The following is a 22342-nucleotide window of genomic DNA, read 5'->3' on the forward strand; positions in this document are numbered from 1 at the left end:
GGTGGCTCCTTGGGCCTATTGAGGGCTCGAAGGACGCCACGTAGACCGTTGGCTGTCAAATCGCGGGGGATGGAGTACAGATGTCTTGCGCGACGAAACAGTTTCGGTTTTAGTTTTTTAATATCAACTACGTTTGCATTGGCAACTTGCTATAACTTGCTATAACTTATTAGAATCTATTACTATTCTAGTTATAAAAACTGTATTCTCTTTGATATCTACAAAATTCATAGAAATTTCATAGAACAATTTAACCGTTTGACCAGAAGATGCACTACGTATATACAAGTATCTGTTGAATTTTATTTGATAGCAAAACGAAAATTGATACAATGTGTTTCGTGCATTCGTACGACACGGCAAATCTGAACGAAGAATAGTTAAAAAAGACTAAATGGAAAGGAAAAGAAATATCGAAGGCGAAAGCCTTCGTCGTTTGCCGAGCGTTCGAGCGTCAACCAAAAAAGAACCACATAAGAACTTGCTACCTATAAACAAGACTATGTAGCCTGTGGTATGTTTGACAATCTTATCTTAACTCTCTCATTTATATAGTTTCGTTTGATATGCCTATCTTATAGATATTCAAATTATCTCACTACCGGTTTAGTAAATATATCTCTCATGCTGCTGTTTAGTCTCTACGTATCAGCACATCAATCTCACGAACGCCGCTTAATAAAATGAAAGCGAGCATCAATATATTTTGTCCGCTTATGACATTCCGGATCGCTGGCGTACTTCGTTGATTCATCGATCTTGATTTTCCACGTGCATAGGAATTTTGTCACGATTGAAAACCAACTCTCGCGTTATTTGGCTGTGCCGATACTACCTCTTCATCTTTCAAGCATCCTCATCCCCTACATTGACATTGTAGTTTAGCGGAAACCAACCGGACTTGGGTCTTCTTTCAGGTCTCTACGGTTGGCTCTGACTTCACGCAACTCTCATTAAAAACAACGTCGCGATTCACGTGAATTTTACGCTTTGCATCCCACGGTCGATAGTTCGTCGACTTCTCCCCGTAGCCAACAAATACCATTTTCTTGCTTTTCGCATTGAATTTCTTCGTTTCTACTTTCGGGACGTCTCCCATCCGAACACGCGCGTGTGTTTAATTTCCGGCTGGCGACCGGTGATCAATTTTTCGTACGCCACCATGCCCTGTGTACTTGTTTCCAAAGGGTTCTGTTTCGAACATACGCAGTTGTCTTGACAACTTTGGCCTGCAACGTACTTGACACAGCCTTGGTAATCAACATCGATCTAGCGCTCTCCGCCAGGGTACCTATTTCACGCTCCGCCTGTCCATTTTACTGCAGAACACATGGTGCTGATGTTTCGTGAATGATCCCCATTTTCCAGAAAATCGTGATACTCGCCTCGCGTATATTCCGTTCCATTAGCTTTTTATAAGGCTTTTATTTTGTCACGAGTTTGCCTAAACGCAATAGTCTCGTATTCTTGAAATGTTTCAAAAGCTTCTGCTTCGTGACGTGTAAAACAGACACTCCGAAAACTAGTACTGTCGTCTTTCAATAAGACAAAATATCTTGAACATACATTCACGAAATTCTCTCTCGTTTACTTGGAATATGCATCCTTCGTTTTTGCTCGCTCGTCTTTGCTGTACAGGTTTAAAAAAAATCATTTGAACGCTTGGTTTTTAGACTTCGCATCGCACCGGTCTCTTCGGTTTCTTTCGTCGTTTTAACATCAACGCGACTCAGCCTTTCATTCTTATCATCTTAGCAGGTTCTCGCGAAACACGTTACGTCCTATCGGTCTTTCCTTATCGAAAAACACACGTCGGAACAGCGAAGCGTAGCGTGTTTCCTGCGCGGATAGAGCGTCTTCGCTATTTCGAACTTCACGGCGATCGCTTAAACGCGAAACAAAAAATCCTCGTCCGTCAACGCTCTCACTGAAACAAATTCCTCTTCATCTGCGCAGGCAAGAGTACTTCCTTCGGCGGTTGATCTATCGGTTTATCGTTCGTTAAAGCTACAGCATCTGTCTTACCGACGCTTTAGCGACTTTGAGTAATGTATCACCAGCTATCTGGGGAAAACATGCCATCTTCGGTGGCTCGGGTTCACGGAAACGTTCGTGATTATAAGTCATACGCATACTCTCATCGAAGTCCGCCAATCACACAGAATCATCAGCGTCCGTTGTTTCCGAGAAAAATGCACTGACGTTGCACACGTGTGCCGTTTAGGACGCATTATCCTTTTTTCTATTTTTTTACTCTCCGCCAAGGATTCGCTTTTTGCACTTGTCGTACCGATGGCACGTCTCGTGTCTGTAATTGCAACTACTTTTTCTCTTTTAAGTGGTTCGACCCTCCTCGAGTTCTCCACTTCTTTTTCTTATTTCCGGGTTTCACTCGGTGATTTCCAACACGCGGTGCAAGCGACGAAATGGCCTCTTCTTCAACTTCCGACAATCGTCCGCGTGAATGAATTCCGTAATTAATTTCCTTGTGCTGTTCTCTTCTTCCCTGCTAAACTCCCACGCTATAGAGAAGTTTGAGGAATTTCGAGGACAAACAATGCTCAGCAACGATTTCACATCATCGCGACGTTGGAAAGCTGCTCATTCGCGTCGTACGGTTTCTCGCGGACCGTTTCAAATTTTTCTAGCTGCGTCGCAAACGAGCTTCTCGTCATTGTTTCACGTGTTCGCTCGTGACGCCATAACAACGCGCGTACTTTCTTGGAAATCCACCTCTCGCGTCGTACAGTTTATCAAATCTACGTGTAACGACTTAACTGATTTACTTTGAACGCTTCTGAAGAATCACTGGCGCCTCTTCCATTCTCTCCCTTTTTCTTTCTTCTTTTAAATTTACCGTTTTATTGAATTCTCGTCAACACACTCCGTCGACTCAGGCGATTCAACAACGACACGTCATATCTCCGTAGAGCGAACTTCTTGCCGTCTAATTTGGTTCAACGATTCCTCATCTGTCGTTACAGTCAAGGAAAACGTTCGTTCGATACTACCGATACAAAAGCAAATTGGAAAAAAGACAAAGTTGGCGCACTACGCCCGAGCAAATACGATAACGCGGTAGCGCGCTGGCTCCACGAGCTCTTCGCTTTTATTCGAAGGGAAAGCGCTTTTTGAATAAGAAAAAGATCGATGCACGTTGTAACTGTATTTCGTAAATTCGCTCGGTGAATCTGAACAATGGCCAATGAACAACTAACTAAAAAGAATAGGAAACTTTGAACGCGAAAGCTGACCATTTGGCGAGCGTTTCAACCAAAAAAAGAAAAGGGAAAGAAAATTACAGAAAAACTCGCTATGCACAAACGAGACTATATAGCCTGTGACATACTCGAAATTCTTATCTTAAAAAAGAATTCACCACAAACTTGCGAGTATTTTTCTCAGGGAGATGGTCGTTAAATAAACTGGCTTCAGCGAGACTCGACCGAGTCTCGATGAACCAACCATTCCTGTTACGCCGTATGTAAAATGGAATTTTTTTCCTGAAATTAATTTTGAATTTCTATGCACCATTAGGTATTTCAGAACGTGCGAGCAACAGCGGATTCGCTCATTATCGCGATGCGTCGAGCAGTTCTTTGACCACCGGATCCGGTTCCAGCCTAGCGTCGTCAACAGGCGGATTGCACATGAACGTGCCGATGACGCTCACTCCGATTCCAGTTATGATCACCGGCCCTGACGGTTCTCTTAGACGCGAGAGCATGCAAAGCGCGCAAACTGACTTGAAGCAGTCCATATTTTACACGCACAACGAGGTACTAAACATGTAGCTACTATTTTTCTTTTTATTAGATCGTTGTACACGAACGTCGTCTCTTTAATCCTGCTGGCGGTTCTCCACTTCAAGTATACGTTTAAGATCTTCGAGATAAAAGTGATTCTTACGTGTGAAATCCGTTTCCCTGATTCCATTTTCTAACTATACTTGGAGAATCAAGGAAACGCAGTAATATAATATATCGTTATGTCTTTTAGTCGAAAAAGCCAGTACATTCTATCGAAGGTATTTATTTACAACAAGCTATATAGGTAATAGTGGCTTTTGTAAACTTTTCGCACTTCTGTGTAGAATCTGGCTCTTTTTTTTTGATAAACTGTAACACATTTTCAGACCACAGTGAAATCTGTTTCTCCGTGTAATATAATTTTCTATTATCAAATTAATTATCATTAAATTAAATTAAATCATTAAATTTTCTACGGATATGAAATATAAGAGTTCAATGTTGATACGTCCATCGTATTCGAAAGAAGCTATTGTCGGCTAATTGTTATAATTTTGGGTAAAAATAAAACTATGACCGCGTTATTTTGTATTTCCAAGTATCTCACTTTGATGATTGATCTGCGTCGTTAAAGCGCGTGTCTTAGTATCTGTGTTATACGTAACTATTTTTATTTCTAAAATGTCACTTGAACAGGGACGCTAGGATTTTAATATATTCTCAAGGTTATATTCGAGAAATCTTGCTCAATATTTTTAAGAAATAGTAGAGTTCTGAAAGAACAAGCGAGGACAAAAGCGAACCGAAGGCTGCAGCAAGAATAAATAAAGCTTCAACTGTACGTAGTTTCTTCAAAATATTGCTACGAGGGTTAGATTTCATCTAAATCCAAGGAAGACACAAGTAGCTTAATTTCTCGACATTACATACATACAGTCTATGGTACTTGAAAATGATTTAACAATAAAATTATTAGCAAAATTTTATTGTATGAATATACTGCATACCTATAATAAATAGAGCGCGGATTTTCATACAAATTCATGCTCCTTGGGATATAACTAAGAAAGCTGAACATTTGTAGAAAATTACTTTATCTATCAAGTATCATAGAAATCACTGTACTTTGAACATTTTATATATTTCCTCGTATCAATTTCACGCTTTCACGTTTTCTATAAATACATAAAAATCTGCAGTCTCATAATAATTACGATATACTAATAGAAATGCAAATATTTTCATTCTGTGTCTAGTTCCTGGACGGTGATCCGCACGTTTTAAATCATTATTCCCACGAGGAACTAAGAAACCAAGAGGATTATGATCGTGTATTGGAAGACATAAACGCGACCTTAAGGAAAAATCGGGCACCGAGTAAGGAAGATAGAAGAATACACAGAGAACCGTCCAAGTGTACCTTAGACTCTAGGAAGAGCGAGTCGAGAGACACGATAAAGAGATCCAGTTCTAGGACAACGATGGATCAAATTCCAGTTACCAGCTCCCTATCGAAGTCACCATCGCGACAGCATTTAGATCCCAGGTATCCAAATCTGTCTCTTCTTTCGATGTTTCTCCAGAGACAACAGCGTTACGAGTTACAACTTTTGCGTCAACGTTTCATAAGCTACGACGACACTGACGCAAAATGTGACAGCGGATTTTTATGCAAATTCATATTTTACAAAATATAATTAGTAGGATAGAATCAAAACATAGTCTTCGTCTTAGATGGAAAATAGTCTCGCCTACCAGGTATACATAGAAATCTCTACGCTTTAGATATTTCTATATATTTTCTCATAAAACGTTGCATCCTGTGCGATTTTTCTATTTTAAAATTTCAAGATTTTTCGCTTTGAAATAAAAATCCGCGATCTGCTCGCAACGCGATCGTCTCGAGAGAAACCAAAAGCGTGGCACAACGATAAATCATCGGGAATTCTTAGAAATCTTAGAATCTGGCCTTCCATTTCCCTCTGTTCGAATGTTCAATGAAAATCCAAAGACCGCGTTTAATTATAGAAACGATGCTAATCTGTGTTCCATCCATTCAGACATACCAAGTTCGCGGAATCCTCGGAAGCGTATCGCGAACCTTCGCCTCATCCTCTCACCTCCTCGAGGTCCAGCCTGGGAGAGAATCACAAGGGCCCGCAGAAAAAAACCAGCTTCATCTTAGGCGACGTCGAACACCACGTGATAGATATGGAGCCTATGAAGGAGTTTCCCGCTCGTAACGCGTTGGAGGGCGATTCATCCAAAACGAATCATCTTCCTAGGCACGCTGTTTTCTATCAGGAACAAGTGTAGGTGAGCAAACGTGGACCATCGTTAACCACTTAACGCACGTATTTGACGTGATATGTGTATTTGTGGAGAAATTGGGTTTTACTGAATTGATTGTTTTTGGCATTGAACTTTGTGGACTGAAAAACTACAGTACCTTATAAATAAAGATATCCATACTGGTTCTAGTTTGAGCGATTGTTATATGCATTCAAGCTATAGTATCTTATATATTTAATTTATACGATAATTTATATGAATTATTAAAGGTGTCCATATATGTCATAAAGAAACATGTTATGTATATAATTGCATTTTCACTTGTTTTCCACTATATTGTAATAAATTTCCATTAATAAATAAAGGAATGATCTGTGCGTTAAGGGGTTAAGGAGTCAAGTAGAAGACTTACGAGAAGACTTATTTTATTCTAGAAGATTTCTTTTCTAGAAGAACCGCAAGAAGTTTGATATTAGTTTCCTCGTATATATTGACAGAGAATTTTCTCCAAACGAATATAGCTGAATTGTACAGACCCTCGTACGTTTCGCTTATTTGAATCGAAAAAACCAAAAACTTTCAAGTATTATAAATGTAATTAGGATATGAACTAGACTGCGAAAGAAATATTTAAAAAAGAAGAATTAAAAAAAACAGTGACATTCTGAAGTTACAGAGTCAGATTTTGTCGACCTCTTTCGTGTCTCGCGGGACGAAAGATACGAAATAATCGTTCGACGATGGTTGCTGGAACTGGAAATATCGTTTCTTGAATCTGCACGACAGAATTAATTTTACGAATTCGAAAAAATGCTTTTGCAGGTGTAATTTCAAGAAGCCACATCTTCGTAAAACAGGCGAAATGAGATGGTTTTCTTGAAAATTCGAAATTAGAGTACCCCCTTGAACGACCTGAAACGAGATTGCATTAAATCATCAACGACTCCCCTCGTTCGTTAACCATTCCATGCACACACGTAGCATTTACGTCAGCAGGCCCAGGGGGAAGCAAAAAGAGCAGAAAATCTCGGACATCTTCTAATTGACTGGATTTCCGTTCCGCTATCGATGAACCACGGGACCAAAACGAGCTAGAAGCTTTAGGTTTCTAGAGGCTAAATTGCCTCGGAGGAGGATCAATTACTCGCCGGGCGATTTGCAACGATCGTGCCCTCTTAAAACAACTTGCCTTCGCCGTACAACTGGGCCTCTAAATTGTTCTAACTGGGACACAAAGACGTCATGCCGCGTAGTTTTCATACATACGCGCCGTTTAAGTTCGACTAACTGGCCAGCATCCTGCACGATTCCAACGATCGAAGTAGTACGAACTCCGCCTTTCGCTTTCTCTTTTTCGCTTCTTTACGCTTATCGTTTCTCTTGTTCCATCGCCTTCGCTCTCCATTTCAACCGGTCATCCTCATCGACGCGAATTAAGCTATCGATGGATCGGATCACGAGGACACGAACGACTCGTGGACAAGCGACGACAGACCTGAGTTGATTGGCTCATTTTCATCGAACAATAAAAACGTTAATACGCAGGAGATTGGGAAATCCGGGCGACGAGTTAACTCGTCTTCCTCGATTCGGTTAGAAGACTTCTTATTCTTCTTTTTCTTCCTCGGTATCGCCTGCCGATATCTGCTGTTTAAAAGAACATTCGGACGTTTACGTTACGATATCACGCACAAGAGAAGAGATTGCGAGGCTGCTCCTGGACTTGTTTTGGAATGCGAAGCATCCGATTCATTCGGACGCACGGTGCTGTTCTCTCGATGAGAATCGCGGGATTAAATTGAATGAAAGGGACAATTTCTTTTACCTTATCGCCATTAAGATCGTTCTACCGTGTCACTTAACTGACGATTTCCGGGCTCGTTTAACCTTATCTCTCTGGTACACGTTCGCATCAACGAGTCGCGCACTGATCGTAATTCGCCAGAAACTTTGCTCCCCGTAACAACATACGGTATAGTAATAAGATTGTAATAAAAATCGAATTACCAAATTGTTCAACTTTGGGCAATGATTGCAGTAGTCAGAAGTGTATGAAATAATACGAAAAGTGATGTACACGTGAAATTTACAATCGTTTGAAAAGATGATTCCAATTTTGCTTTCATTGAGTTTGGAAATTTAAAAGACAGGAAAAGTGAGTCGTCGTGTTTCGCATTTGTGATATTTAATTGCGTGATATGATGGATACTTTGTTAAAAGGAAAGATGCAATTTAGAAGATCATTGTGAAAATTAGAGATCATTCTTTTTCTCTGGAGAAAAAGAACGAATTTGTACGAGCCCTTTGATCATTCGGAAGGATATCGTACGAAGTAAGTCAGTGGAATTTAACCGCGATGATTACTGAATGATTTTTTAAAGGCCAGACACTGTCTGACCTTTTTACGGTGACTGCCGTTCCTATTGCTCGCTGTGAAATTTAATCAACATTTACTGATCGTATCTCTGAATCAGCTGACATTCGTTATCTGTCTCGCATAAAACGAATCTGTAGAAAAACTGTAGAAAAACTAATTTCAAACTTTCGCGTTTTGTACACGCCTAACACATCTGTCGAAATAATAAAATACGAAACCCTGTGGTACAAGTGTCGAACAAAAATTCAACCAAAACAAATTACAACTATAGCTCAAGTTTCACTTGTTCGACAAGGATCATCAAACCTAAATTACGTATGTAAACTATTTCGGTATTTCGAATCTGACACAGGTTTTACTTAACAATTGCTCAAATTCTGCGTCTCCAAATGTGTATGGTTTCCCTGGGCAACGTTAATTAAAAAGCACCCAAATTACCATTTCAAAATCCCTCGTTTCCTTGGCTTCAGCACCATTTTTCTTTAATCGAAAATCGATAAGAGTACGGTATGTAATAAGTCTTCTCAAGAATTAAGTTACAATGAAACGACTGTTTTGTTTGTTAATTCTATTACTGCAATTTAATGCAATTATTAAATTACAATTTAAACAATAAATTGTAACTGTTTCTTGCGCACTCGAAACTCGTCGAAAACAGCTAACTGGTTAAAATTCAATGCGATGACGCCGAATTAATCGAGGCAGGTCTAATAAAATACAAAGCATTAGCAACAGCCAGATTGTCGCGTGCAAGAAGCTGTTCAGCTACATTTCCACGACGCTTGGAACGAAGGTAATTCGTAGCGAGGTGTACGAGGAGGCATTTCCACGTTATGATGCAACACGCGATGGCCTGAAGGGCAGTTGGATGAGCAGAGGATTAAGTGGATCCAGAGAGCCACGTAGGTTAGACGACACGACACGACAGGATGAGTTTAGTGGCGGGAAGTGCCCTCGTTATCACGCCAGTCAATTGTTTAATCTCGGCCTAACCTCCTCCCTCCTCGCCCCTGCTTCTTATGCCAAGTTTCCACACATACGAACCATGACACCACGCGAAACACGCTAAACCAGCTATCAAGTTCCTCGAGCACGTAGCTTCGTGCAAGTACATCGCCATGTGTCCTTGTTCTCCAGACACATTTCACCTGCCTCGCAAGCTCGCGATGCTTCCAAGCTATGTACTCTTCTGTGTCTCGAGGCAACTGAGATCGAAAGTGGACGAGTCACGTTGCTCGAATAAAACGACTACTTATCTTCGTATATCTTATGCTGAAAATACGTTGCTTTTCACACGGTCGCTCTTCGCACATTCTTCTACCGTGAAATGTTCATTTTTGTTTCGTTCAAGCAGAGTAGGAAACTCGGGAAACGACAGTTTCGAAACACCCTTGCACACAAATCTAGAAATCGAAAATCACGAACGAGTCACGCTGTTTAAATGTTTTCCTTCGAATAAATTTCCTGATATTCTACTCTCTAGTTTCGATAGGTTTTCCTATGAAATTTTAATTTCCTATAGGTAGTAGGATATGAAATTCCGGAAATGGAAAACTTTCCTATCGTATGCCTTCTTTGTGTCTTGAATAAGTGAGAGATCGAAAGTGGATGAGTCACGTCGCCCACGCAAAATAATAATTCGCCTTTGTATCTTGCGCTTTGAATATATTTTATATCGCAAATCTGTCTCATGGTCACCCTACCCTGAAATTTCAATTTGGTCCGATTTCTTTTAACCAGTTAGCTATCGCGATCTGCTTGAAAAGTGTGTACCTAAAATGTGTCGCATTGTTCGCACTATATACAATACTTTCGTAATAATTATTTACATCTTTCTATTTGTTCGTTTTATTTCGTCCTAGCGTGCAAATATCCAAAACAGCTTAAAATTTGCAAATATATTTCGGTTTTCACCAAGATTGCAATTCGAACAGCAAATCGTAAATAGTTTTTACGCATGACGAGCATACTCGTCAAAGACAGCTAACTGGTTGAAATAATTATTCACGTATTGAAACACTGTCCAGGTAGAACAGAGGTCTGTAATTTCACACGAATGCAAAGATGTTTCCAACAATTTGCAACTCACGTAAAAAAAGGAAACGCACGAGTTGATCTTGATTATGCGTGACAATAACTAAGACAAGTTTGATACCTTCATAACATTTCATAACTTTCTAAATATTCAATATACGTGCATGATCGCTGCAAAATTTTATTTTTTAACAAGCCAACATTTTAACAACATTTCAACATTTTATCCTTTTGATATTCTTCTTTAACAAGAATGATAATCGACCATAGCGATATTCCACTTTACGTATTTGATCGACGGATATCCCGCTCAGCTTAAATTTCACAGAAACGATACCAGTCGAATAATTAACCACTCGAAGATAACTTAACTTAAACCTGGTAATTAGTTGCTTGAAGATAATACGACTTTAAAGCATATGACACATGGAAGATCGTGATCGGTGTTAATTGAAGGAAGAGCTAGCTCGATTGCAATTGGAGGTGTGAATAGAAACATGCAAATCGGTGTTCGCAACCTAGTGCAAACGCATAATCGGTATATCAGACCGAGGACAGTCCCAGAGAAGGATGTCGCAATTCGCGTTGCAAGGTAATACGCTTCGTCGTTTCTCTATTCTCGTGCTTCGTGCTGTCATTCTAGACGCTGCTCATTGTCGCCCAGACAATGCCTGTTTTGAATAAGAAACTGAGAGATTCGCGATAACGCGATTGCAAAACGTGACAATAGCAATTACACCTGGTAAACCTCGGTTATTGTGGTCATTGACGCCACGGCTACTTTCTAGATCATGGAACAAGTTTAATTGGAAGATCTTATTAGGAATTTTTAGCGCTGTAAAATTACGTGTAGATTTGTTCGTGTCTGTGAGCCCCCTTGCGCGATAATTTTCTGTTAATTAATATTTATTATTGTATTTATTTATTTGCGATGTTAGGAAATAGACAAGCAACAAGTTGCAGATCGTAAACTCCTCTTTCGTAATTTGCAAAATTTCATTTGTTTTACGATATTAAAATTGTATCGTCGTAAAAAATTATCGAAGAAAGTCTATCGATAGTAATCATTTCTGACTCGTGATAAAATTTTATCAATAATATTGAATTCTATCGTGCGGGAGGGATCTGCTTGCAGATTTTATTTCAGAAGAACAGAAGAGTACGCGATTGGCTGAACGGAAAAGTAATTGACGGATTCACGGTATTTATCGTAAAGAAAATTCTTCGATCTAACCGAAGAGTACATTTTTCGAATTTAACTTCAAACAACGAAAGAACCAAATAAGGGTTAGTTAAAATAAAATTTACACTTCGAATCACACGATTCGTAGTTCAAAAAGTGAAGAATGCATCGCGAATTCCATGGTAAATTTTCGCGAACGAAAGGTCAAAGAACCAAAGCGGAGGAGTATCACGAGACGTTTTAGTATCACGACGCAACAATAAAAGGCGAGAATGAGTGTCACAAGGTGAGAAATGGTAACCTCGACGAGCCACGACGAAGACACTGCTACTTTCTCGCGATAAAATCATTGTCAATGTTCGAGGGCGAGAAAAAGAATGATTATTTGAAAAAGAGTTTTATTACGCGCTCGTTTGCCTCATTTTCACGGCAATTGTGACTAAGATAGCCGTACCCGAAGGTCGTCACACTTTTGAAACCAACTCAGCTCGTGCATTTCGATAGCAACGCGTGTACTGCACGCTTTTTCTCGTGAAATTTACGAGAAATGAAAACATACATACGTACGAATGAATGACGTTACAGTTATAATTAATTACCGGCTCTCACGTGGATTTCATTCAATAGTGAATCAGCTGTCCAGGAAATTCGTTAAGCTGTGAATCATGCACGGAGGCGAGTATGCAAATGATTCAAATTTCTCAAATTTCTGGAAATTACTTCAAACGTATTCTGCGTATATCCCGACTTGATTTATTCCTTGCTCTCTTAATTAATGCAATTCCGACTCTTTGATTTTCAATTTTACGAATTATTTCAAACATCTTCGATACGATTTATTTGACAAATGTTGACAATTCTGAATATTCTTAAATACGGACGACGATATTCCTCGTTCATTTACTATGCAATATCATACCCTTGCGTCTCTGTGTATTCAATTAAAAATTTCAACAAGTATACGTTCGAATTAAAGCAAAGAACCTGAAACGATCGATTGCGCAAAAATACAAATAGTTGCAAGTATACAAATCTTCCATGAAAAGTTAGAAAGGGTCTATAAACAACGTTGCGAATCCGTGAAACTTGGATGAAGAAATTACGCAAACTGGTAACTTCCATCTGTATAATTCCAACGATAATTCTAACGTCTAAATGAAAGTTTCAAATATCGATGATTTTGTTTACATCGAATCGAGTATCTGTTATGGTAGAATATGAAAATTGATGGCCCATAGAAGGAAGATTTGGCCAGATGATGATCGTTGCTTGTCAAAGTACTGATGCCACTCATCGAAACGTCACGGTCGTGCCCTCCGGCCTCGTTGACGTAATTGGTTATTATCACGGCGAAGTGTGTCCCCCATTAGTGGATACCAGTGTACACACTGGCCCATGTTAGTGCACATTAGCGTGTACGGTGTGCACACAAGCCGATGCACCGTGAACGCACGTGCTCTGCTCGCGAAACGATCTCGCGATCAACGAAAAATTATCTAACGAGCAGCGTTATGCGAATGAAATAATAGATTGGAAGCATTGTTGAAAACCAGCCTACACGATCGAATTTTAGTGGGCCAATCATCATTGCAAATTGTTGATTCACTGAACGATATTGTCTCGTTGCTTTTATTTAACCCATTGAGAATCAACGTTCCATTGACACATCTCGTCCGAAATCTTTTCTTCGATAGATCTGCCTCGTTGAATTATGTTTTCGTACGTCGCCGCTATAAATATGGTAATTTTAAAGATGTCTATTTTTTTTTTCTTTCTACCTGCTTAATAGATTCTACGATTTCCTGAACTTGAGAGAAGGTTAATTTCGGGCAAGTATTTATTTAGAAGTTTCCGACGGACCATCGGCTTCGTCCTTAATTGCTTGAATTCGGACAGGTTGGTTGATTTAAGAAAAGAGACCTAAGAAAACAATTTCAAGCGAAAGAGAAGACGTCTAACAGTTGTGACGACTTTCTATACCTTGAGCAACAGAGTAATTGAGAACTACTCGATTAGTATAGCCGAAAAACTCAATGCCAAAATCAACATTCATGGTTCGCGTGTTTAAATCTCATCAAATATGCGTAGCATCTCCGACATACTGCTTCTATGAATTCTCATAAATTCTTCAAGGCTTATGAATCAAGTCTGACTAACGAATCGATAACTCTGCTCCAGCGATTGGTGACGTTGATCGAGCGCAGACTTTGTGGAATTTAGACTGACTTGATGCTATTTTTGTTGGAAACTTCTGATAGAATTTCAGTGGGGCAACAACAATTGCAAATTGACGATTCGATCAACGATATTGTGAGAATTCTTTCGAGTAATCGTTGTTGCTTTATTTCGGAAATTACCGTACTTTTATAATAAACTAACGAATAAGCATAAACTGATTTATACGCGAGTCATAAAAGTGGTAGGTTTCTGAGAAAAGACACGAAATAAGAAATTCGAATAATTTTTCATTAATAGATAAGAGAAAGATTTAGGTCGATGGACGAGGGAAATTAGTGACGCAAATGTTATTCCTACTAATATTTAATAAACTAATATTTCAGCCCTTTTGCACGATTCAACTATAATATTGTTAGCGAATGAGAAGCTTTGGAAGTCGTTGAAACTTACCAGTACCGATAAATTCCTCTACATGGCAATAACGCGATTATTTTGCTAGTAAGAGAAAGAAAATTTTCCAAACGGATTTACAAATTACAAGCTACATAATTATGTTATTCCACGTAGAGTTATACAATTATACAGTAGAATTCTGTAACCTAGAACATGTTATTTACCACACACACACGATTCACTAACATTACAGTAAATTACCGCGCAATTACCGTAAATTAACGTGGAAATTAAACAAAAATTACTTCATTTGCCAAACGATAGACGATAAACATTCCAATATTCGCAATACGAAATGACCCTAATTTATGAAAGAAAAAACCGCGACAAGCAGAAAGGAAGATAAAGGCTCGCTACACAAGAAGACGAGACAACGCCATAGGTCGTCGGGCAAGACGACGTTGCGAATGTGTACGTGACTCAATGCTGATCGACGATCCTCGATCTCGTTGAGAAGTAGGAGGAAAAGGCTAGGTAAGAGAGAAAATGGAAGGGATAAAGGCGGACGAGGAAGGTGCGTTGACGTCACTGAGCAAGCTCGCTGCTCGGTACGCTCGTTGGCAACGCGATCGCAGTTTCACCAGGTTTCAACGTCGACCTCGCCGCACTCCGGTCTTTTCGATCGTCGAGCAGAAAAATCTCGACGATCTGTGCGCGAAAAATCGCCGCGAAACCGTTCGAATATCGCGAAACGGCGCGTCGTTGCAGTGGCGGGAAATTCGTAATTCAAAAAGTGACGCAGTCGATCGAACGACATCTGTGAAGCGGCGAAGATCACGTGGCCAACCGTGTCGATGACTCGAACTTGAATTTCAACGCTGTGAGTGGAAATTTCGCGCGTGTTTTCTCCCTTTTCGTTTTAAATTTCGTGAAACAATCGATAAAGCCCGGCGACAAATCCGCAATTAGAGCAAGCGGGATAAGACAAGAATCGGATGGATTTTTGTGGCTGCTGTTGGCATCACTGGTTCGTTTGAAAGGTAAACGTCGATGACGTGAGGGAATGCGTTAATTGATCGGCACGACGATCGTTTCGTTCACGTGATCTACGGCGGAAAGACAACGAAACGGCCGGTCAGATGATCGATGATTAATGGCTGGCAGTACGCGAATTTTCCGACATCCGATCGCGTGTCAACCTCCTTACTACTCGACACGAAATCAAACCTGCTGTCGTGCACGATGCCGGTGGTCACGAAAGCTTCGATCGTCTGAAACATGATGAGTTTTTTTCCAAGAAATCTTTTCCATTGTGCAATTTCTACGTAGTTTCGTAATTATTTCGAATCTTGATCTTGTTGCTCAAGTCAGCCGTTTTCCGTTCATCTTAACAATGATGTTTATCCTTCGAAGACGAATAGACAGAGCGCGTTGTATTAGCTTCGAAGCCGCTACTACTCGACAGCTGTTCCTACGAGTTTGCCGATTTTGAATGTTTCACAAGTCTGATTCGTTTGTATAAAGAAATTTGCGACACCACGTTACTGTGACGGGAGATAACAGAGATTTCCTCAAGGTTGCTTAATTTTGGTACACGTTGACGCAAAATGTAGAACAGTATCCTTTCTATTTTATTCGAGATATCATCGATAAACATCACCGGCTCCTTTATTCTCCGTAGTTCGAATGACAATGAACGTAACTGTATATAACACAGGTGAATGAGTGGGCTCTTGAATAGGATACATGTTGCTCCGTTGACATTTGTATTCAACTTCAATGGAAATCAACGTGTAACAAAAGCGTCAATAAAATCGGTCGATAAAAAAGTCGTTTGGACTTCTCCTATGAGGAAAAAGTACGACGACCAAGGCGCTTTTATCGTTTTCTCTTTTGAAACGCGCGAATTAAGAATCAGCTGAGTGACTAAATAATTTGAATTTTAAAATCTTTAGATTCGTTTTATTTCATTCGAATACTCCTTAAATACTCCAGAATCGAAAAACTTCAATTCCAAACTTGACAATCCATTTAATTAACAATTTGCTGTACTAACGGTTTTCAAATTCTCCAACAGAAAATTCCACGCTTTTAATTAATTGCTTTTACGATACACGTGGAATCAGATATATCATATATGGTATACATGGTATATGATATTTATGATATAGATATATTTAGCATACACGTATAGTGCAATCATATATGCTAACACATACGGTATATTCATAAGAATATTTCTCAAGATGTCAATTTCTTCTTCTTCGCTTCTTCGTCAATTATATGGAAACCAAGCTGGATCTTTTACTTTTTACTTCAGCTCAAAATGTATTTCTTGTTCCTTTGAATTCAAGAATGCAATTTCAAGACTACCAATTTGTTCCAAACAAGAAACTACTAATACGAGCAGATTTAATCAAGTTGAAAGTGTAAGCTGTATGCAAAGTTACAAATACAAATTTTCGGTATCGCGTGAAACGTTGGTATAAACTTAACGTTTACAATTTTACTTCTACCTTACGATATTTCTGTTTTACGATAGCGGTAGAAGCTATTTTTAGTTTGTAACGTAACAAGGGATTTTGTACGTGCAAGTAAAAAAATTAAATCCATACGCGAAGAGAGGAAATTCAGAGTCTGAGAATAGAACGCAGAAAATGCTCGACGAAGGGAAAGAATTTATAGAAAATTCATAGAAAATTCAGACATCTCGTGCGTTAGATACTAATAAAACGTTAATAATATAATTCATTATTCTCGTCGACTAAAGAAATAATTTGCCATTATTTCGCGCTATCTACCGCTTACACGCATCGTTCACCGTTAAATCTCGTAAATTCTGCTGGAAGCACACGTTTGCCACGACGGAAATTTGAACGTCTGCTAAACAGCAAATTTCTGCAATGACAAGTCCAGCGTGTAACACGATTACCCAATTATTCGGTAAGACGGATACGGATCATCTGTTGGCGCAGATCTGCCGATCGTGCGAATTCAACCGCAAGAATCGCATCGTAACGACCGACCAAACCTAATCATCGCGGTTCGAATGCTTACGTGCGCAAGTTTCTGCACTCTCCCTACCGGAAACGTCCCTCTTCTGCTCCCGTGGCGACGATCACGCACGCGATTAAACCCCACCGCAATTATTTAACCCTCGCCACCAACAGATTCGTGATATTTGTCGATAAATACCTTTTATTTTTTTTCTTTTTTTTTTTTATTTTGCTTTTCGTCGTCAAACTGGGAGCATCGACGCGATCATTAAAAACAGGTAAAACGGCAGATTCTTCGATGGGATGGTTCGGTTGTTCGTTAACAATCGACTCGAGACTGGTTTGGATGACTTTTAAGTTGCACGTTTCACGAACGAGTCTTTTCACGAGGGATACTGTTAACGTTGCAAAAAGTGGAAGAAGTTGATCGTTATAAGAGATTCAAATTCAATTATGGCAATTCAATAATCGAAGGTTAATGTACATCTGTCGGAACTTGAGTCGAATGGCCGGGGGATTTTCAATGACAGTTTTACCACTTTTTAAAAGGTCAATTCGATCGCTTGGTAGAAGCAATCTCTTCTCAAAGTTCATCTTGGAATTTCTGATCATCAGATTGTTAGCAAGTGTAATGAAACTGTCAAAGATAGAAAAATTAGAATTTGTCAATTTTATCATTCCGTATACAGTTCGTGTTCATCTGCTCGAAAAGTATGTGTGTTATTTCTATAAATTTGTTACGGCCACAAGAAGCCGCAAAGGGCAACTTTAAAATATTACATTTATAACACTGTCGCTCCTCTTTATTTTAGAATAGACGCCACTCCGGAACAGGCCAATTAATCATTCAATCTTTTCTTTCGAAAAGCTACAAGTGTCATCGAAAAAGCCTCGTTAACGAGATACCCTGTTACGTATTTCGGGGAGGAATTTTAACAAGATTGCCTCTTAGAATCCCTCCCGTCGACCCATCTTTTTCGACTTCTATTAAATCAACTATTCCATCGACGTTTCATGGAAAAAATTATGGAAAGAAAATTGCGAAACTCGCACGTACGATCGTCGTACTGTATTATATTCAACGAATCTTTTCAGTCTTTTCAATCGGTCAATTTCGGTTTCTTACTCGAACCAGAAACGATATTCCTCTGAAACTTAACGTTAAAATATTTGGCAAAGATTCGTGACTCTTGCAATCTTGTTAAATTTAACGCAAAATATACCTCCATCGTCAGAAACAATACGGAATTTTCAAACAACCAGATATTATCGAGAAAAGAAATTTGTGACTTTCTGTATTGTTATCGTATCGCGTATCGTATATTCCGTGAAAAATAGGATTTTTTGAAGTGACACGATTGGAAGGTGAGGCGAAAAATGTGAACGCAGCGAGTTTTTGCGTTTCGCATCCGGCGAAATTCAATTCGCGAATAATCAACGCGTTTCGTACACGTGCCACGCGTGTTCACGCGTATGTGCCACCGTGTCAGCATTATCCCCGCCATAAGAGGAAAACGCCATGGCATCCGTTGGCACAATCTCGTGCAACGGCCGGGAATCTGAAACAGTTGCGAGTGCGACGCGCTTACGTGCGCTGCTCCAGCTGCAAAACGCGGGGAAACGTTCGCTCTTTGAATGAGAACAGTCTTAATCTTAGTGAGAATCTTTATATATACATACTTTTTATCTCTTCCTATTTTTATTATCCCAAAAGAGAATTCGCGAGATTAATCGTCACTCTCGACGAGAGTCGACTATATTGTTAGTTTTATCTGGAAATTCGCTTATGTTCACTTTGAACTCTTTTCATTTTCTGTTATTACTTTAGAAGATTACTTTTGAGTCGAAGAATTAAAAATCGAGATCGATCATCGATTTGGTAAAGTTTCACGTACACTCTACTGACTCTTGTTCCTTGCAAAAATGTGTTTCTATCGTCGATGAATATATCGTAAATATAACGTATCCCGAAGGAATGAAGTATTACAGAGTATTTGAAAACTCGGAGGGAAGATTCTCGAAAGTATATACAAAGTACGGTGGTTTCTTGCCCCTTTTTCATTAAATAAATTCCACGATATCTGTATCAAAGTTTCGAGTAAACTTCGTATTTTCTAAAAGTATTTTTTAAAAGGCAACGAGGAATTCGACTATCGAACGCATCGATTCAGAGAAACCATCGAACGAATGGAAGAAAACGACGAGCGAGTGGTAAACAAGGAAACTACGTCCGTAATTAATCACGTCTCCGTTCGCGTAAACTGGTTTCGTGTTTTTAAAAAAGCACAATCTAACGACCCGTCTTTTCTTTTTCTTCGTCTCGGTATATATAACGGTCCTAACTTTCGCTGTTCTCGCGTGGTGTAACGATTCCGTTTTCGCTCGAACGTTTTATCATCAGCTCGTAAAAAGTACTCACCGTTTTTTCTTACTTTTACGGTTTAAGCCATTTACGAGCTGACAAGCGCGCGATAATAACGCATTGGCCAGGGAAATTCAGTGAATCACGAACCAGGGAGAATATAATTTATGTCATCGTGCCAGATAAGCGGTATTTATGCTGTATTTACAATTTTTCACCGTTTGTTTGCCGCGACATTTTTCGTCTCTGTCGAGATATCCGCCGTACGTATTTTGTCACAGCGCGTTGATAATATTATTTTCTGCGCGATAAAGCTACGATCGTTCGGTTCGATAACACAAAAAAAGAAAAACATAATCGCGGCGGCTTAAAAAACGCGTCGACGAGGAGGAAGCAGTTCCCAACGAAACGATTCTTCGTTAATCGCCCGCGAAAATTCAGTTCCGTGCTGTTACGTGTTTCTCTTTATTATGATTCAGAGATTACGACGCAGCTTAATCGGCAAAATCTGCAAAATAATAATTATGTAATGGCTCATCGATGGTCTAATCTGGCCAACCTCGTCCTTCCCACCACTCTTTCATACTCGTTTTCCGTCATTATCTCGTTTTTTTTTCTCTCTCTCTCCCTCTCTCCCTAGTCTAAAACAATCGCAGGAATCGCGGGAATCTCGACTTCTTGTCGCTTTCCTGCGCACATTCTTCGCACAGTTTTCCACATTCCTCGACGATGAAGAAGAAAATGGAAAACTTGACCTTGTTAATACATACGGTGGAAGATATTTTTATATTGTGAAATCAGAGGATTTTCTTACAAATGTATCCGTAATTATATCGCAGAAGAACTATAACCAATTAAGTCACCAAGTTGTCGACCTTATAACGAAGCTTTTTATAGGACAAGTTAATTTTCACTCGAAAATAAGTGACGATATTTTCACCCGTGTTTGAGTCTGGTTTAGAGGTTTTGCCACGAGTGGTTTTCATTCTGAATTTCTTCGATCGCTGGAGACACGAAACGAATTTTTTGACGAATTGACTTTCACTTTATCGAGACAGAAATACGATTATACGTACTTGCCAATTTTGAATATATTTCTTTATTTATGATCTTGTCTAGTACAAACGTAAATACGTGGTGCATAGTTACGTGGAATTAAAGCGACACAAAGAAAACCAGTAAGTACATGTAATCACGTTTCTTGTTCGATAAAATTAAACGTCAAATTAATTAACATCATGAACGTATGATACTTGCACGTATTTTTAGAAATTTTCGAAACGATTTTGCTCTTTCTTTGGCTCTAGTATTAAGTATAGATTAGAGTTTGATACATTCAACTAATTTAATGAATCACTTGATTTGAGTGTTATTCATAAAAAAAAAAAAAATAATACCTGCGCTTATTTTTATCAGGAAGTGGCTGGCAGCGTTCAATCAAAATTCCGAAAAAAAACATACCATCGATAATTCCCTAAAATTCTATCGAAACCGGAAACAAGGAACACGTCATCGACACATTGTCTCGATCTCCGGAACCTTCTCGTCAGCGTGATGTAAATTCATCGGCATCCTCTGCACCTCCTTCCCTCCTATCCTTCCTTTAATCGAACAATCGAGATACCCCAGACGAAAAGAAAAAAAGAAAAAGAAATGTCGCAAAACTTGTTGTCTGAGGCCCGATGCAAACGACGGAGTTCTGTCGCGCTTTTCAACGGCCTTCTCCAGTCAATTCTATGGGAAAATATCGACGACGTTTTTCACGCGATAAAATTGACAACACGCTCGCATAAACGAGTATAATTTATATATTAAGTCCTTTCATAAGTATCATCGTGTTAATTATTAGCGGATTGTTTATGAAAATTCGAATCCGAAGGAAAGATTTATTTCACTCGCCAAATATTACAAACTTCTAACTCCGCTGGTCATTGATTATAAATTTCAAGCAAGTTACATTTTACTTTAGAAATTCAAAACGCAAAGTACGAGACGACATCACTTGTGGGACGATCATTTCTGCACAGTAATTTATTAACTAACGATATTAACATACTGATCGTACGTTATAGATCTCTCTTTTATAATTTTACAATTTTACGTCAAACAATACAACTCGTAAATTTATAGAACCTGAATGTATAGTACTTACTAGTATTAATAATTTGTCACTACCGACCAATTTCATCAATGATATTAATTCAAGATTATGCAAGACGGTTCTAACGATACATAAGAATATTGTCGTTTATAGTTGTAACGTAAATTCCTTTTGTTTGCCTATTTGATTACATAAACGGAAAAAGATATAGAGGATCCGGTCGAATAACACGTAAAAGCAGACACGTGATTCCGTATAAAATTTCAGTATACTCGATCAGTTTTCAAACTCGATTTTCTCGTAAACCAAGCCGAGAATGAAAAGCTTTCATTCTATATATTTTTCTTATTTTTCTACAAGGAATCGTGTCCTGCACGCTGTCACAAGTTATTCCGCCGGATCCTGTATGTTAAAATTTATTTTGTCACGACGCTCGTGTACATTGCTCCCCATTTTAATAACATAACGCACAAAATCGATTGCGCACCGTAGGGACGAGGTATGGTGGGATTCCGCGAACGGAAGGGCGGTGTGAATGCCGGTGGAAAGTGAGAGGAAACGAAGAAACGATGGCAGAAAACGGAACTTTGCTCTCCAACGGCCGTCAGTCATCGTCGCGTGGACACTTCCAGCGACTTCATTCATCCTGGACACGGGACGAAAAAAACCGTCGCCGT

General features: G+C 39.3%; 1 protein-coding gene across 5 annotated transcripts in view; it reads left to right on the forward strand.

The window, feature by feature from the left end:
* Positions 1-22316, forward strand: part of LOC100647117 (ATP-sensitive inward rectifier potassium channel 12) — a 48639-nt gene extending 26323 nt beyond the window's left edge. For all 5 annotated transcript variants that reach the window (XM_003400651.4, XM_048411706.1, XM_048411707.1 and 2 more), the window contains 4 exons: positions 3538-3779; positions 5006-5295; positions 5810-6065; positions 22158-22316. In XM_003400651.4, coding sequence (XP_003400699.1) covers positions 3538-3779; positions 5006-5295; positions 5810-6065 — 788 coding nt within the window. In that variant the 3' untranslated portion in view covers positions 22158-22316. The remainder of the gene's footprint in view (positions 1-3537; positions 3780-5005; positions 5296-5809; positions 6066-22157) is intronic.
* The last annotated feature ends 26 nt before the right edge of the window (positions 22317-22342 follow it).

This window comes from Bombus terrestris, chromosome 14 (genome assembly GCF_910591885.1).
Source record: "Bombus terrestris chromosome 14, iyBomTerr1.2, whole genome shotgun sequence".
NCBI lineage: Eukaryota > Metazoa > Arthropoda > Insecta > Hymenoptera > Apidae > Bombus > Bombus terrestris.